Source organism: Geospiza fortis, unplaced genomic scaffold (genome assembly GCF_000277835.1).
Source record: "Geospiza fortis unplaced genomic scaffold, GeoFor_1.0 scaffold275, whole genome shotgun sequence".
In the NCBI taxonomy this organism is placed as follows: domain Eukaryota; kingdom Metazoa; phylum Chordata; class Aves; order Passeriformes; family Thraupidae; genus Geospiza; species Geospiza fortis.
The window spans coordinates 5,910,774-5,927,374 of NW_005054341.1; the positions used below are offsets into that span (position 1 = coordinate 5,910,774).

At 47.9% G+C, this 16,601-nt stretch overlaps 1 protein-coding gene across 2 annotated transcripts in view; it reads left to right on the top strand.

Moving 5' to 3' along the window:
* The first annotated feature begins 178 nt into the window (after positions 1-178).
* KLHDC3 (kelch domain containing 3) overlaps positions 179-16,601 on the top strand; it is a 19,497-nt gene continuing 3,074 nt past the window's right edge. Inside the window, exons 1-8 of one of the 2 annotated variants that reach the window (XM_005422613.2) lie at positions 179-200; positions 6,538-6,764; positions 8,960-9,136; positions 11,282-11,397; positions 12,715-12,786; positions 13,014-13,227; positions 13,507-13,593; positions 14,853-14,961. In XM_005422613.2, the coding sequence (XP_005422670.1) occupies positions 6,611-6,764; positions 8,960-9,136; positions 11,282-11,397; positions 12,715-12,786; positions 13,014-13,227; positions 13,507-13,593; positions 14,853-14,961 (929 nt within the window). In that variant the 5' untranslated portion in view covers positions 179-200; positions 6,538-6,610. The remainder of the gene's footprint in view (positions 201-6,537; positions 6,765-8,959; positions 9,137-11,281; positions 11,398-12,714; positions 12,787-13,013; positions 13,228-13,506; positions 13,594-14,852; positions 14,962-16,601) is intronic. The other variant, XM_031058270.1, reaches the window with a different exon arrangement.

The following is a 16,601-nucleotide window of genomic DNA, read 5'->3' on the forward strand; positions in this document are numbered from 1 at the left end:
GGGCGGGCAGGGGCGGCCAACGGTGCTGGAGCGTGTCCAGAGTTGGGCAGAGGAGCTGCTGAAGGGTGCAGAGAGTGAGTCCTGTGAGGAGCGGCTGAGAGAGCTGAGGGTGCTCAGCCTGCAGGAAAGGAAGCTCAGGGGACACCCTGTCGCTCTCTACAGCTGCCCGAAAGGAGCTGAGGGCCGGCCTCTTCTCCCAGGTAACAACTGACAGGCAGGTCAAGAGAAATAGCTTCAAGCTGCACCAGGGAAGGCTTAGATTGGATATTAGGAAAAAATCCTTCACGAAAAGGGTAGTCTGGCGTTGGAACAGGCTGCCCAGGGAAATGGTGGAATCACCATCCCTGAAAGTGTTGAAAAAAATTGTAAATGTGACACTTTCAGGACATGGGTTAGTGGTGGGCCTGGCAGTGTTGGGTTAATGGCTGGGATCTGTGATCTTGGAGGTCTTCTCCATCCTTAGAGGATTCTGTGACCCCACACATCCCTATCCTCCCAGACAGGTGTGTGTTAGGGAGGCTGCCCTTCTGCCCTGGCATGACCTCTGCTGTGCCTTCTCTCTCCATCCCGTGGGCTCGTGTGGTTTCAGACCATTTATTCTCTCACCCAGCCGTGGCTGGTGTGAGGCTGCATGCCAGTCCCGTGTGCCAGGCAGAGGGAAGGCTGGCACCTGTGAGCACCACTCTGCCTGGGCATCAGTGTCAGTGCAACAGAGGGGCCGAGGAACAAACTGATGTAGCCCTGTGTAAAACTGTCAGCTCAGCTTTCCTGAGCCTGCTTCCCAACCCAAGGCCTGCCCTTGGCCTGGCAGACACAGCTTGACAGGCTGAGACAAATTCCTGATGGGAAAGTCAAGCAGTGTCTCCAAAGCTTAGGCATACTCCATAGAGAAGCTGGGGTTTGGGAGGCAAGGCGAAGAATAGAAGCTCAGCTGAGTAGGTGCAGAATCTCAGCTAGGCTTTAGGCAAAAGTAAGTCCAAATATTAGGCAAAAATAAGTGAGCAAAATATTTGGTGAAAAATAAGGAGATGGTGAGGCTGGCTGTAGGGATACCACTGGGATAAATTTGTGTGGTCTGAGCAGTGTGGTCTGTGGTTCCCATGGCTAACATGAGCTTCCAGAGCAGGCTCAGTTCACGAGCTCCAGGGCTGTTCTAGCACCATCTAATTTACTGGGGCTGGAATTGCATTGTGAGTGGCCGGGCTGTTGAATGTGCAAGCTTGCAGTTTCACACTGCCTTAGCACAAATGCTCCAAGCATTAGATAAATGTCAAGCACAAGTGAAGAAAGCGGGTTGTTCTCATGTTATCTCTAACAGTATGTTGGATGTGCTTGAAATAGAACAGTCTATATGGGCTGCTGTGAACTGGCTGGGCTATTTTAAGGGTTACTAAACCTTGTGGCTGGTGTCTTTTGGGAGACGGGACTGAGGCAGCCACACGGTAGGATTTGCTCTCTGGAGCAGCTTTTCAGGGTAGGCTGCTCTTCTTGGGGTGCTGCTGTAATTCTGGGGGTAGCAGAATGAGTCCTTGAAAATCCAGGCTGCTGGGTTTCTCCCCCTTGCTTTGGGAATTGGATGCAACAAGGCTGATCTGAGCAGGTTTTAGAAATGGCTCTAGGTTTCCTTCTGTGTGCATGGAGCAGTGAGAGAGCCCAGGGAGCTCCCTTTGAGCAAAGAAGTGGATCCAAGGATATATCCAAGGGTTTGCTTTAAGATCATCACCTGGCTACTGTACTTGGAGATGCTCAGTAGCTTTCTATCTTGAATGAAGTATTTTCATAACTAATTGTAGGGTTTGAAAATACTAAGCCTAAAGCCAGTAGAACAAACAAGTGAAAAATATGACTAAAACCTGTTTTGTTTTTTTGTTGCTGTTTTGGAGATTTTTTTTCTATCTGTGCCCCAGTGCTCAAGTCAGCACAACCGTTTTGGAAGATATGCTAGTGAGAGATTATTGAGTGATATTTCTGTTGATCTCAGGTGTCCATATGCTGTGTTGTTAGGTGTAAGCTGGAGCAGTTGGGATGAAGGTTGTTGCAGGCATTAAGTGCATCTTGAGGCAACAGCACAACCGGAGACATGGGAGTGCTTTCTGTAGGTGCTGTGTTGGAAGAATGCAGAGCTGAATTAAATCTGATTGTTCCCTGGCTTAGCAGTGAAATGCTTCAGGTGCTTTGTGGCAGAGGAACAACACACTGCTGTTCTCACTTAATTTCCAGCATCACCAACGTCAGGTACTTCACCAGTAAGTGAAGCATGTCCTGATTTTTAGAAATGCTCTTGTTCCATAATGACAGGACCTACCAGGGGTTTCAACATTTCTCTGCATCCTCTGTGCTTTACTGTATTTCTGGCTAGGTCATGGCAGACCAGGGAAATGGGGAGTTGTGAAGGTTGCATGGTTGAAAGTAAGAGATCTGTTCATTTTTGGAGAGTGGAAGTGAGGATCTAATGCGAGTCAGTGGAAGCAAGGGTGGCCTGAACAGAAGCTGTGATTCCGTGTGCCTCATCCTGCAGTGCCCTCCCAGTTCTCTAATATAGTTTGCCTCTGTCTTATCAATATTTTTGTGTTTTATAGCCTACATCACTGTTGCTGGTGTCCTAAATGAGAAACCACAGAATGTACTTCACATAATCTAATATTGTACAGTTGGGGGAAATTGTTAGTAAATTGTTTCTTATCAATTTTGCTGTTTCCCGTTCTCCTTGGCTGTGTCCTCTGTGATCTGTAAAGAAATCTAAGCTGTAGCTTAATGTCAAGTGCACTTCTCCTACTAAGAAATCCTCATAGGAATGAGACTGAAAAGTGGTTTATTTATGTCCTCATTTATATAATAAAAATTAGCATTGGAAATTAAACTTGAAATGGAATTAAACAGTGTCCATAGTTGTAGGACAGAAAATATAGTTTTGTTTCTCAAAATGTGTGTCTAACTCTTATTTGTAGATAGTGTACAGAGGGGGCTCAGTGGAGGAAAATGCTTTGGGACAGAAGATTGATCTAAAGAAACGATTGTAAATAAGGCAGGCAAGGAGAATCTGAAGCTGGACATAGAAAGCATGGATGGAGCAGGGGAGACATCCTCAGGAGACAAGGCTGTGCGGGGAGGAGGGGAGGCCGGGCCTGTGTGTGGCTGAAAAGGGGCAAACAAATGCCTGGTGATGGCAGGAAGATGTGGTAGTTACAGGGTAGGGTTGTGGCCAGTGGCAGAAGAGGAAGATGGGATTTTGCACGGGTGCTTTTGTTACAGGGTAGAGAAGAGCTCTTGGGTTTGGAAAATCCCTGACAGCTTGTTAAACCCTGTGTTTTCCCATGACCTGTAAAGATTACTTCACACTTCTGGTCATTCTGTGTCGGTGAAGTGTTCAGATGAGTGTTTGCTTTTCTTGGCTCTGCGGAGGGGCAGCAGGAGGCTGTGCTGGCAGAGCTCTGTGTTTGCTCTAAAGGGGTATCCCCGGACAGAGCCAAGGCAAAGCACAGCCAACTTCCATCCCATTGCCCTCACCACCATTCCAGACCTGCCAGTCACCTGCAAAGCAATCATTTGGGGAAAACCTTTCCCAGTAATTGCGGGAAACAGCATTTCAACATTGTTGCTTCAACCTCAGCATCTTTCTGGCAGTGCCAGGGATTGAGCCTGGAGCTGCTGTTTCTCAGTGGACCAGATTTAACCTCTTGGGATGAACTGCCTTCTGATGGGAATAGCAGAACTGCAGGGTAGCCAGCTCCTGTGGCAGTGACAGGACCAGCATCCTTGCACCTGGCTCAAGGGAAGCCCCAAAGGTGAGGAAGAGTGTTCCCAACCTTTCTGACAAAAAAGGCAGGGCCTTGGTACAATGCCTGCCTGCTGCGCCAAGCAGCTGTGCTCCTCTACCTCAGTAGGAATCAAGCAGAGAACTTGGAAATAAGATTCATCCTCTTGGTCCTCCTGGATTGGGCTCAGTCTGAAGGGTGTTGAAAATATTGATGGTGGTGATAAAGACCAGTTAAGCTCCTTGAGGAGTATTTTACAGAATCATTTAAACAAGAAGAGATTATGAGGGAAACATTGGTTAGATTTTTCAGGAATAACTTGTGACTGAGGCAGGAAACAGATTTAGATATGTGAAGCCTTCAAAATAGCTTGGAAGGTGCCTTTAGTGGGTTCCATGGAAACTCATCTGTTCTGTAGCTTTGCAGAAGACTTATGCAAGAGTGCTGCCTGGCTTAAAAAAAAAAAAAAAACAAAACATGCTTAAGGAAAAGAACCTGTTAGATCTGAAATTGAAGCATGGCCTATAGAAGACAGGGGCTGTTCCTGGGCCCTTCTGGAGCACCCCTGCTGGAGCAAAGCTTGCTGCAACTCTCTGGCTTACTGACTGCAGTTTAGGTTAGGGTGGTTGCTGCAGGAACAGGCAGGTTTGCAGGAGAGGCTCCTGTTACAATAAGGCTGCAGGATGGTCTCTGTTCGGGCTTTGCATGTGTTCTGTCACATTCACGTACAGAGCATGAAAACAACTGAAAAAATAAATAACTTTTAAAATAAGCTACTCAAATTTTAATGACATTTGAGAGTTCTGGAATGAGGTGAGTGGTTACTGAATGGTTTTGAGCTGTCTATGGAGTCAGTGGATGAAGCTGGAAGCCTAAGCTCTGCTTCATGCCAGGAGCTCCCTGTTGGTGGCATCTCTTATTCTTCTGCAGGAGGGGATAAAATGTGAGTGTGTGGGTGTGCTGGGCACTGGGGTGGTCAGGCTGCTGATGAGCCTCCTTGTGAGCAGTGATTCCACTTGACTGAAGGGCTGGGGGTGGCCAAGTGGAGCAGAGCAGCACAGCACTGCCCCTCTTGCTGCCCTCCAGCTACTTCAGAAACCTAAAACGGGAGGGAAGTCCTCCTTGCCAAAATTCACTACTTTCCAAAATGAAATGGGGCAGAGCATAGGAATTTTATGTGTAGGAATTTAGTCCTTGTTCAAAGGCATCCCCAAATTTCTTTGGATTCTGCAAAGGCTGAAACTGATTGTGAGATGGGAGCATGCTGGCTGAATCTTTCAATAACCTAGAAACAACAAATAAAATAAGAACATTTTATTTGTGCTATCTGAAACACTGACATCTCTTCTAATGGCTGTTTTCAGCTAGGAGAAAACTGTTAAAAATCAAACTGACCTGCTGTTTCAGAAGCACCTGGACAGGACTCTCCTCTAGGTTCTTAAATCCAAAGGAGAATCTCTGCAAGAATCAGCTGTGGTGACTTCTGTAAGATATGGTCTAAGCCATCTGTTTGAGGAATGAAGGATATCAGTTGCTTAACAAGATGTGATGCTACAGAATTTTCATAGTTGTGCCTGGGTTTACTGTGGGAGGAAAAGATCTTTTCAGAGCATTACCAAAGAGCTTTCTACCTAGATTAGGGGGTTCTGCTCTCTTGTGTCTAATTAGATTGAACCCTAGTGCTCAAATCAATGAGTCCAAATGCTAATGTTGTCACCCACCCCTGTAATGGTGTGAAAAATGCCAGTCACTCATTTTTAAAATTTTAAAAGTTTAATAGTAATAAAATGGTTATAAAAAATAGTAATACAATTAGAGTAATAACAGTTTGGACAATTTGAATTAGGACAATATGAGACAATAGAAACAAAGAGTTACAGACGTCCGGGTACCTTTTTCTGGGCAGCACGAGCCCAAAGAAGGACACCTGTTAACAAAGGATTAACCCTTAAAAACAATAACCTGTTGCATATTCATACACCTCATACATGATGCATAAATTCCATTCAAACACAGGATTCTGTCTGGTCATCTTCAGCTTCTTTTTCCGAATCCTAACAGCGCCTTCGAGGCAGGAAGAAGATGGTTTCTTCTGATAAGAGGGCAATAAATTCTTTTTCTCTAAAAGATTTAGGTGTCCTGTGGCTCATATCTCACTGTGAGTCCTTTCTTTAAAAAAAGTATCTTACATAGCATAGTTTCTATTTTAACATTTTTTATTACCTAAAGCTATATTTAATACACTACTTAAGAGAATTAACACAGCATAACTTTCTAACACAACACATATAATATTCATTTGAATATTTGCAAAAAGCCAATCATAAAATACATGCATTTTTCACAACAAGAAGTTGGTTGCTTTATGTAGGGGTGGTTATTTGGAGTTTTTTTGCTGGGTGTTTTGTTTTTAATCTTTTCCTCTGCTGTTTCTCAGAACTGATCCAAAGAGCACAAACCCTCTGGGTTTGTTCTTTTCACCTTCACCGCTGGCTCTCGCTGTGTGTTTTCATTCATGCAGACAAATGGCTCTGACATGAACGTGACGTGTGCGTGCCCAGGCTGAAGGTGTTTGGCTGGGGCTGCCTGTGCAGCCACCCTGAGGGGTTTTGTGTGCAAGGGCACCTCTGCTTGCTCCTCTGAGCCCTGCTCTGTGTCCCCTTCCCAAGAGGAACATTTCCAGCTGGGAGGCAGGTGAATGAGGACACATTAAGGTAACCTTTGCAGCAGGCATTCAGGGAAGGATGGATGTTGTTATTTTGGCCTTGTGTCTGTGTTGCAGACCTTGCAGTGGCCTCGGAAGCATGCGGCTGTGGCGCTGGGGGCCCTGAAGACCGCCTGGCTCGCAGGGAGGAATGCTCCGGTGGGCAGTGCACTTGGAAGGGGGGCCACGGAGGGTGAACCACGCGGCCGTGGCTGTGGGCCACAAGGTCTATTCCTTCGGTGGCTACTGCTCTGGAGAGGACTATGAGACCCTGCGGCAGATCGATGTCCACGTTTTCAACGCAGGTACACGTGTCCTCGTGGGGCACAGAGGGCTTGGCTTGCTGGGCTCACTTATTGCTTTTCTTGCCTGCTGGTGCCTGACATGTTATACCCTGTAACATGCTGTCTGACACGTAAATTTCCAGAAAATGTTATCAGAGTAGGTAGGAGCCCCTTTCTTTGTGCAGCCTTGCATTTTCAGCTTCAGGGGCAGGACTGCAAGAGGGGCTGTAGTTCATGTGACTGCTAGGATAAGGACTCACTGAAATAGTCACATAGCCAATAGTTTGGTTTGTCCTTGTTCTCTGCAAACACAAAGTCAGCCAGGTGCAAAGAGGTGATATCGAGCTGGCTCAGGTCCCCCCTCATGGCATCATGTCCATGTTCAGCTGCCCATAGTGTGGAAGGAGCAGGGTGTGAGCCAGTGCACTCACTAAAGATTCCAGGTGTAGACATCTGAGCTGTTTCCCTATGGGGGCAGCTGACAACTGGTGCCAGCATGATGGAGTCAGTAGGGGCATGTGGCTAGGAGGGATGCCTTCCCTTTTTGGTAACAGCTATCGTGCAGATTCACAACATAGCTTAGAAAAGCATCTGCAACTGGAGCCATTTGTGTAGGGTAACCAGTACCTGTCATGAGGCTGAGTTGGAGCCATGGTTGTGCTGGCACTGGCTGTATTTCTTGATTGAGTGCTCCTTGAACTAAAGAGGTTACTGAGCTGGTCCCTTAAGCATTTCCCTGTAATTAGGCAGGTGATTAAAAAACTGCACAGATGCTTGGGTGGCTCCAGCTAAACAGAGCCAAGAACAGAGAAGCAATGACCAGTTTTGGAGACTGGACAGCGTGCTGAATGCTCTGTGAGCACCACATGTAGACAAACCTAGGGATAAAAGCATTGGTTACAGAGGGCTGCCAAGGTGACCTGCTCTCAGTGTAGAGGAGGTGTAGCTCAGGATCCTGTGAGCAGTGACATTCACCTCTGTCCAGAGGGACTGGGCTTTTATACTCAACACAGCTGAATGTTGTAGAACGTGCCAAGTAGAGCAGCAATCTTCTGGGGAAGCATAATGACTGTGCCCAAAGGAATGCTCTTGTGTTGTCTTTCCCTCTTACCACTCCCAAGTATTAAAGTGTCAGTCAGAATGCTGCAGCCACCACATGGGAAGTGACAGTGGCTTCCCGAGCCCTTGCTCAGCTAGCATTGTCAGGTGGCAGTGCTAAAGCCAAGATACCAGATTTTGAATGAGTCTTCCAAAGATGAAAGCTGTTTTAGGTAGGAAGCATCCAGTCTAGCTTGGCTTTAGATGGATGTGCTTCCTCAGTGCCCTTTCTGCCTGTGGGGTAGATGCCTACCTTTTGAGATGCCTGACTTTTCCCTTTCCCAATGTTAGTATTTCAGAGGAGCTGCAGACTATTTTCTTCTGTATTTTGTATCAGCTCTATGTAGAAAACAAACCTGGAGGCTGTGTGTGGTAGAAGGAGGGTGACTGGTCCTGTTATGTAATGGCTGTGTAACACTTGCTGTGGCTCTTGCACTGGTATTAAACCCTGTAATACCTGTTGACTGTTCTGGCTGCTGCTGGGCATGACACACAGGAAGGGGAAGCTGTAATCCCAAGGAACTCCTATTAGTAATGCAAGGTTAGCAGGGAGAACTTGAATACAGATGGGGTAAAGGAGGCAGACAGCCACCTCATCTATAGCTTCAAAACCAAAACCAAAGCAAACAAACCCAGTTCCTACAAAACTGCTGGGTTGTTTTACTTAAACTGTGCTCCTGCAAGTCCAAGTGATGCCTTCAGGTGTTCCCTTGCATTTTACTGCAGTGAGTTATTCCTGTGCTGCCCATTCTTCCAGCTTTGAGTCTCTTCAGCAATCTCACTAGCTTGAAGTAGTGTCTGCATTCATGGTCACCTCTGTACTTCATTTTTCTTTTACTATTTGTGTGTGTGCTGTATCTTTCACTCACAGCCTAGGCTGAGCCAGAGTGGAAACCTTCTCAATGAATTGTTGTAGAACAGAGCCTTCTGGACTTCCAGAGGACTTCCTTCTGTATTTCTTAACTAGCTACTACTCGGGGTCAGACACAGCTTTCTCTTGTTTACTCAACCGCTTCTGCCCCTTGTCACGGGGTAAAAGCACCGCACAGGATGGGTTATGAGCTGTGAGCAATTCAGCAGGCTTAGCATTTGACATGGGCTCAAACTTGTGTTTCCAGTGTCTCTGCGCTGGATCAAGTTGCCTCCAGTGTGGACAAACAGCCGAGACCACGTGAGGGAGGTGCCCTACATGAGGTATGGACACTCAGCAGTGCTCATCGACGACACCGTCTACATTTGGGGCGGTCGCAACGACACGGAGGGAGCCTGCAATGTGCTCTATGCTTTCGATGTCAGTAAGTTCCAGCTTCTCACTGCTCCTTGGCACAGCTCTTCTTGATCACACCTCCTCTCTGCCCCCCACTCTGCTCCCCAGCTTGTTTTCTTGTCCCTCGGTGACAATCTGGAGGAAATGGTGTCACTGTCTGTTTCAGCAGTTTTAGAAGCGGAGTATGGCGGCCATTGTGCTTACATCTCTGTAAAAGCCTTTGGGCAGAGATTGCTGATCTTTTCTAATGATGAAAATGGTTTTAATTTTTCTGTCAGCTTTGTGTGCTCTCTCTGATAGTAGCTATAATTGAAGTGTTCTCTCTATGTGATATAGTATTCCTTAATTGTGGCTCTTGAAGATTGTGGTTCCTCTCCAGTGTGGTTCTTCTTTCTGAAGGTGTGAAGGAGAGTGAGGAACAAAGCACAGGAGTAGTCCAGGACAGGATGGCAAAATCACAGGAGACATGAGTCAAGTTAGATAAACCTGAAAAATAAACTCCTTGAGCCTTTTAGTTGGCTTCTCCATAGCACTGCTGGAGCACCTCTGGAGAAAAGGCACCATCAGGAACTGCATGGACACAAGTGTCAGGAAAGAAAAGGAATATATCTGGATTCTGGATGCAAGTCCATCTAAATTCTGGCCAGTAACTGTCTTGCTGAACTTGCAAGGAAACTGCTTGCTCTGGTGCTTGGTCCAGAGATCTTTTTCTTTACCAGGAAATATCTTACAGCTTATGGCACAGGGTTTCCCCCTTCCTTCCCCTGACACATGCAGCTGAGAAGCCACCAGTAAAGCTCTGCCTACACAGAGGCTTTGTAGTGGGACCTGCCTAGTCTCCCTGGCAGCTCCAGTGCTTTAGCATTAAGTGAAAATTAACAGAAAGTCCTGTTCCAAGCCCTCTGCAGCTGTCTGTACACACAGGCCTGCCATTCCTGGGAAGTGTAGCTGGCAGTCACAGTCCCATGTCTGCAGTGTAAGTTCCACTGTAGGAGCCACATCAGGCTAAATAAAGTCCTGTCTGAGTGCAGTTTTGTTCCTGCAGTGTTGAGCAGATCACAAATTGAGGGTTTTTCCATCTCTAGTTTAACATGCTGCAATTGGGTGAGCTTTTGCTCATACAGTGTGACTGAGTTTGGAAGCAGCCCAGGGAGAAAAGGAACTCGATAGCCCTGGGATGTCACACTAGAGGCTCCCCAGGGATTCTGCTGACCTTGCCAGACCCTTTGTGTGGTGCCAGCTGGAGCATAGGTGGACACTTGTGTCCACAGGCCAAATTCAGAGAAGTCATCCTCTTGCTTTGGCTCCACGACTCTCTGAAATAGGCACTGGTTTTGGCAGCCAAGGGCTGTTAGGGAGGGTGGGGGAATGTCTCCTGCAGCCTCGAGGCTTATCTGTGCCTCTGGGAGCTCTTGGGGCAGGTGCCTGTTAGCGCTTGGCACTGAGTCCTGGCTTGGCTCTGTGCTGCCCTGGCATGGAGAGCAGCTCTGCCTGGATTTAAGTCATCTTCTAAATCAAGCCAGCCCCTGGAGTGTGCAGGCTAAGGGGCTGAATCTGTTTGGTGCAGGCTCACAGGGGGCGTTGTGATGGGTGGAAAGTGAGGATGAAGGGATGGGAATGTAACAAGTGGAGCAGATAAGACAGGGAGAGCTGCACTGCAGAGGTGGAGATATGCACAACAGCTAACATGGAGAACTTGTGATTAAGTGATTTGTATCTGGGTTTGAGAGCTGTTTTTCCTCAGTCATGCTCAGTTACTGAGCATCTCCACGCCTTGTGGTCAGTTGTGCCACTTAGCATTATTGCTTCATTGTAATAGACAGTGTGAATGCAGAGTTGATAAGTGACTCACAAGTACACTCTGCAAGAGATTCTGTAAAAGTAACATTGTTGAAGCCCTGCTGTACTACTCACACTTAAAATGTGAGCTCTTTGTCAGGTCTGGCAGTTGGTGGTCATGCCAAGAGGCTGAGGCTTCTGTCACTGTGTCCCTCTGTGGGGGCTCAGGCAGGTAGCCTTGCCCAAAGAAGCTTGCAGCCTCTCTGGCAGAGCAGGTGCCGTGTGAGAAAGCAAGAATTATTTTTGCCTTAGAAATTTAAGAACAGTAGTAATAGAACTATCCCACCCCAACTCCTCCTGTGTTTTCTCAGCGTTGCCTCTTGTTTTGTTTCAGACACACACAAGTGGTTCACACCAAAGGTGTCTGGAATGGTCCCAGGGGCAAGAGATGGGCACTCAGCTTGTGTCCTGGCAAAGAGCATGTTTATCTTTGGAGGCTATGAACAGCTGGTGAGTAGTCTCTGTAACTGTTAATTGGTGAGCCCTTGGGAAAGAGGGTGTTGATACCCAGGACACTGATAGAGGCAGGACACGGGGGTGTATTTGTATTCCAAGTCACTGTCATTTTGTAACTTAGCAAAGTTATGGCATTAGTACCCAGGTTATGCTAATTGTTTTGTGGAGAAGATGGTTGGGAAAGCAAGTCCAAAAAGTGTTGGATTTTTTTTAAATTTCACAAAACATATTTACCACAAAGAGGTAAAAAATTAATTTTTTTTCTGGCTCATTTCTCAGCCAAATGTAGATACATAAATACGTAACATTTTTAATGAGTATATATTGATCTACATTTATTTTAATTTGGCTCAGAAATGAGCCAGAAAAATCACTTTCTGCAGTGTTGCTGTGAGGTTTTGTCCTAGTCTGGTGTATGTTCCCTGCAGCCTCCCCCTGCTCTGACATCTTGTTGATCCCTTTCAGCAAACATTTGGTTGCCTTCCCGTTAAGAATATCTTGAGCCAAAGTTCATCCTGCAATAGTTGTCAGTGTATCTAATGCTCTTTTTAGCAAATTCTTATGATGTAATCTTAAGAAGTGGGTAAATAAAAATTATCACTAGATTACAGAACATGTGCAAAGTCACGTCTGTTTGTTTGGAAGAGAGTTTGGGCTCTGTTACAGAAGCCTCTGGGTTATTCCTTCTTTTCTGAGGGTGATAGACCAAATCCATTATATTGATTACAGCAGCAGGAGGGGTTCAGATGTCTTTTTTTCAGCCAAGACCAAATAAACCTCTGGCTGTCTTGCTGCTCTCTACCTTGCCTGGAGGAGCAGGAGTCCACATTATGTGAATGCAATCTCCTCCAGGCAGGCAGCTGCAGATGGGTTTTGTGGGACCTCAGAACCTGGAGTGTATTTGCTCCTGGATGTTCAGCTTCCCACAAGTAATCTTGGCTTCTGCACATCGTTAGGCAGCCTTAGCAGAGCCAGTTTGACTGTCCTGCTAATGCCTCTTTTATCTGCTGCTACATGGAGAGGAGGCAGGCTCCTGCCATGAATGTATTGTATGCAGGACAGCCTTTGGAGGAGGAACTGAGCACCAAATAAATGGGAAAGCTGCAGGAAGAGACAGGACACCTTTGGGAAGAAACGGGCTTTGCTTTCCTCTTGTTAAGTGCTAAGTGCTGCCTGAGCAAGCACCTTGTTCCTTAGGAAGTACTGAATCCCAAGGGATGCTCCAGGTCTGCAGGGCAGCATCCTTTCTGTGGCTGGATGTGACCAGGCTTCTCAGTCCCTTTATGACCAAGCTGCTTGTGTGTCTTCCAGGCTGACTGCTTTTCAAATGATATCCATAAATTGGACACCACAAACATGACGTGGACCTTAATCTCTGCCAAGGTCAGTGTCTGTTTTTCCCTCTGGTTTGTGGAGGAAGTTTTGCATCTGCTTTTCTCTGGGGTAGCTGCCCACACTTGTCTCACAGCTTCTGGCTGGTGTGGCTGGGATCTACAGGATGGGAAGTTCTCCAGGAGAAGGCATCCACCCAACTTCCCCATCAAGATGTGTTATTTCCCTGGCTAATCTGCACTCTTTCTTTTGTCTTTCTTTTCTGCTCTGTCCTTCAGGGTACTCCAGCTCGCTGGAGAGACTTTCATTCAGCCACCATCATTGGAACAAAGATGTACGTGTTTGGTGGCAGAGCTGATCGGTTTGGGCCATTTCACTCTAACAATGAGATCTACTGTAACCGAATTAAAGTGTTTGATACAGAAACCAACTCCTGGCTGGACTCCCCTCCCACTCCCGTGCTCCCCGAGGGCAGGAGGAGCCATTCAGCCTGTGAGTGTGGGTCTGCTGAGGGTGGAGGATGGTGGAGGGAAGTTTCTGCCTGCCTTAGAAGGGGTGTTTGCTCTGCTGGGTGGGGCTGTGGGTTAGAAGGGGTTGCACAAAGCCCAGTTTTTGTGGAAAGCTGCTGTCCACCAAAAAGCCTTGCACTCCACACTGCACATGAAGGTGATGTAAGGAGAGGTGGACAGCCAGCATCACATTACTTTGTGTATGGTGTTGGGTCAGGGACCTGCTGGGTGGCCCTCTGATGTCTGTGCTTACTCCCTACAGTCAGCTACAACGGGGAACTCTATGTATTTGGTGGCTACAATGCACGCCTGAACAGACACTTCCATGACCTCTGGAAATTCAATCCAGGTATTTATGCTTTTAACTTGCTGCAGTGATAGTGCTCCAGGCCCTCAGGCATGTGAGTGCTCAGGGAAACATACTGTCCAAGGAGTACTGCTTGGGGGGGAATGGCTCTTGGCTCTTCTGACAGCAGCTTGCTACTGTGCCTGTTCCTCCTCAGGATGTTTCCAAATCTCAGTTATAAAATAAAAAATGAGGTATTGCTGAAAGACATATATCATTGGAAAAACTTTGTCTTGTTCTTAAATATGCAAAAATACTGACAGAAGAGAAGATATGGGAAAACAATAGGTTTTAGGGAAGAGAGAGACTATAGCTGGAGAAACCATTCAGCTTGAGCTGCAGGATCACCATCTCTTGGTACCAGCTCAAACTGTGCTGCAGAAGGAGTGGTTCTTCAGCTGGTACCCTGAATATCAGTCAGCTGTGAGCTGGTTTGGGGTCCTCAGGCACGTTTCACTGTCTAGACTCATTTTGTTTGCTAATTGCTTTGCATAGTAAAGTTACCTGAGAGCAGCCAACCAGCTGCTCCCCAAGCTGATTGTGAGCTGGTGAGAGAGCTGGCACAGGTTTCAGTCTTGTGCTTTGTCGCCCCCAAGCATCCTTGCCGCAGAGAGCAGCAAGAACAAAGGCTGCTGTCTCCACCTGGTCCAGTTCTCCACGCCCTCCTCCCGCAGCCGAGCTATCCCAGCGGCTGATGCACCTCTGCCCGGGTGCTCTGCGCTCGCAGCCTGCCAGCAGATGGAGCTGGTTCCTGGATCTCCCTCCTCCAAATCCCGACCGCAGCAGGCTCTGGGGAAGGGAGGCTGCCTGTCTGTCCCTGCAGCTCTGCCCAGTACAGCTTCCTGTGATGTCGGACCCGCTGCCATGGCAGTCTGTGGGTCCTGGTGCTCAGGCTTTGCAAGTGAAAGGCCTTGATGGGGCCCTGAGCAACCTGGTTTAGTGCAAGGTGTCCCTGCCCATGGCAGGGGGTTGGGACAAGATGGTCTTTAGGGACCCTTCCAACCCAAACCATTCTATGATATGACCTGCAAATCCTGTCTCAGCAGGTAGAGCTCCAGGACTGTGACTGGCACTTCAGGAACAGTCTCAGGGAAGTGCATGATTCACCATTAATTAGGAGGTCAGGGGGGAGGCTGGATATTGGCTAGCTGGTGTCTCTGGGGTAGTGCTTTTCCTGTGATCTGTTTAAATTCATAACCTGCTTATAGCTGGTCTTGGCCAGGCTCTTGTGTCAAGCTGGTGCACTCTTTTCCTCCTGTTAGTTTCTCTTTCTTGGAGGAAGATTGAGCCCAAGGGGAAGGGGCCGTGTCCTCGGCGCCGGCAGTGCTGCTGCAGAGTGGGGGACAGAATCATCCTCTTTGGAGGTACCAGGTGAGTTGTGTGAGGTGGCTCCTCGAGAGGCTTTGCCAGTCCCTTGAGCACAGTGTCCCTTCACACTGTGACCCATCAGATGGACTTCAGAGGCATGTGGCAAGTGTCAGCCTATCTGACACGTGTAGGTGATCGTGTACATCAGGGTCCCCTGAAAAAAGGCCATGGAAGAGACTGAAGGTGTCATGTAAGCTTGTAAAGCATCTGGTGACAAACCATCTACATGTAGAGACAGAAGGGTGTAACAGGCTGCTCAGGAGGGGCTGTGCAGTGCTCAGGCTTTCTGGTGAATAGGTTGTGGGGGTAAGAGAGGAGATCCTGCTGTCAGAAGGACACGTATCTCAGTCTGCTGTGCCAGAGCAGACCTCAAACTGACTTATCTTCACCTACATGCTGCCCTGCTTCTCCCACCAGAGCTTCCATTGGCAAGTGTGGGTTCTGCTGCCAAGCTGCAGTGGGATGTCAGCTCATCTGGGAGCTGTTTGAGGAGCCTACACACAAGACAAGACAATGTTGCCTTCTGCACCAGTGTTCCTTAGCAACATTCCCATTCACAACAGGGACCTGGTGTTATGGCTTTAGCTGTCAAACACTTCAAGTGATACTGTCAGGGTGCAGGGCAGCTGGATGTGGCCAAGAGCCTTAACAGCTGCTAAAAGAAAGGAAGTGGCCTATCACCAGGACACACTCTATGCTGTCTGGAGTGACAAATTGCAGCTCTGGAGCACAGTCCTGCTTGCCAGTATCTACCTTGCAGAGACATCTTAAATGCTCTCAGCTCTCCACATGGTTTGGAAAGCTTTGGGTCTCTCTCTGGGATCTTGACAGTAGCTTTTTGGGGCTGCTTCTGAAGCAAACTTGGGGCACAGAACCAAGGGTGACCTGACTGTACCAGTGTGTGATGGGGTGAAGGGGGAGTGTGCTTAGCTGTAGGATGTCCATGTGACTTTGAGGGAGTGCTTAGTGCAGGTGAGGTATGCAGAGGTGCTGAGTTTATCCAGTCTCCTCAAAAGATACTGGGTGCTGCTCGGTACAGCAGAAGCTAGGGCTTGGTAGGGCTTTATGGGAGTTTTGGGTAGTCCCAGATGCTGTGCTGTGTGGATTTGTGTTGCAGCAGCTGAACTTTGATGTTAAGCCTTGGCACTCCTGGGAAATGCTAGCAAACCACATCAAATTTGACACCATCTTTTTGGAGTTTGGTTCACCCTTGCCAGGCAATGCAGCAATGCCTTGTCTTCTCCATGAGCCGCTTCAGAATTCAGCTTGTTTCTTAGGTCAGGCTCAGCCCCAGTACAGGCACATTCATCAGCACTAGTGTAGGCTGGGAAGAGCTGCTGGCAGCCAGGAATGCAGCCTGCTTGAGCTGGAGGGAGGGTCTTGGGGAAGTGGGAGGTGGGGGTGGGCCGTGCTCGCTTCCTGTAACAGTTATCAGGTGTATTCTGGAGCTGCCTGGCGAGATAAGAAGTTTTCCAGGAAGTCGTTGTAATGGAGAACTCCCAGCGGTCTGCCTGCTGACCTGTGCTCCCCTGGCTGGCAAGGGGGAGGGGTGGGGGCTGTCCTGCAGGGATTCTCAGAGGATGAGCCGCAGGCTCAGCTTTCTAGGGAACAGCACTGGGGGATGGGCAGCAAAACCCCTTTGT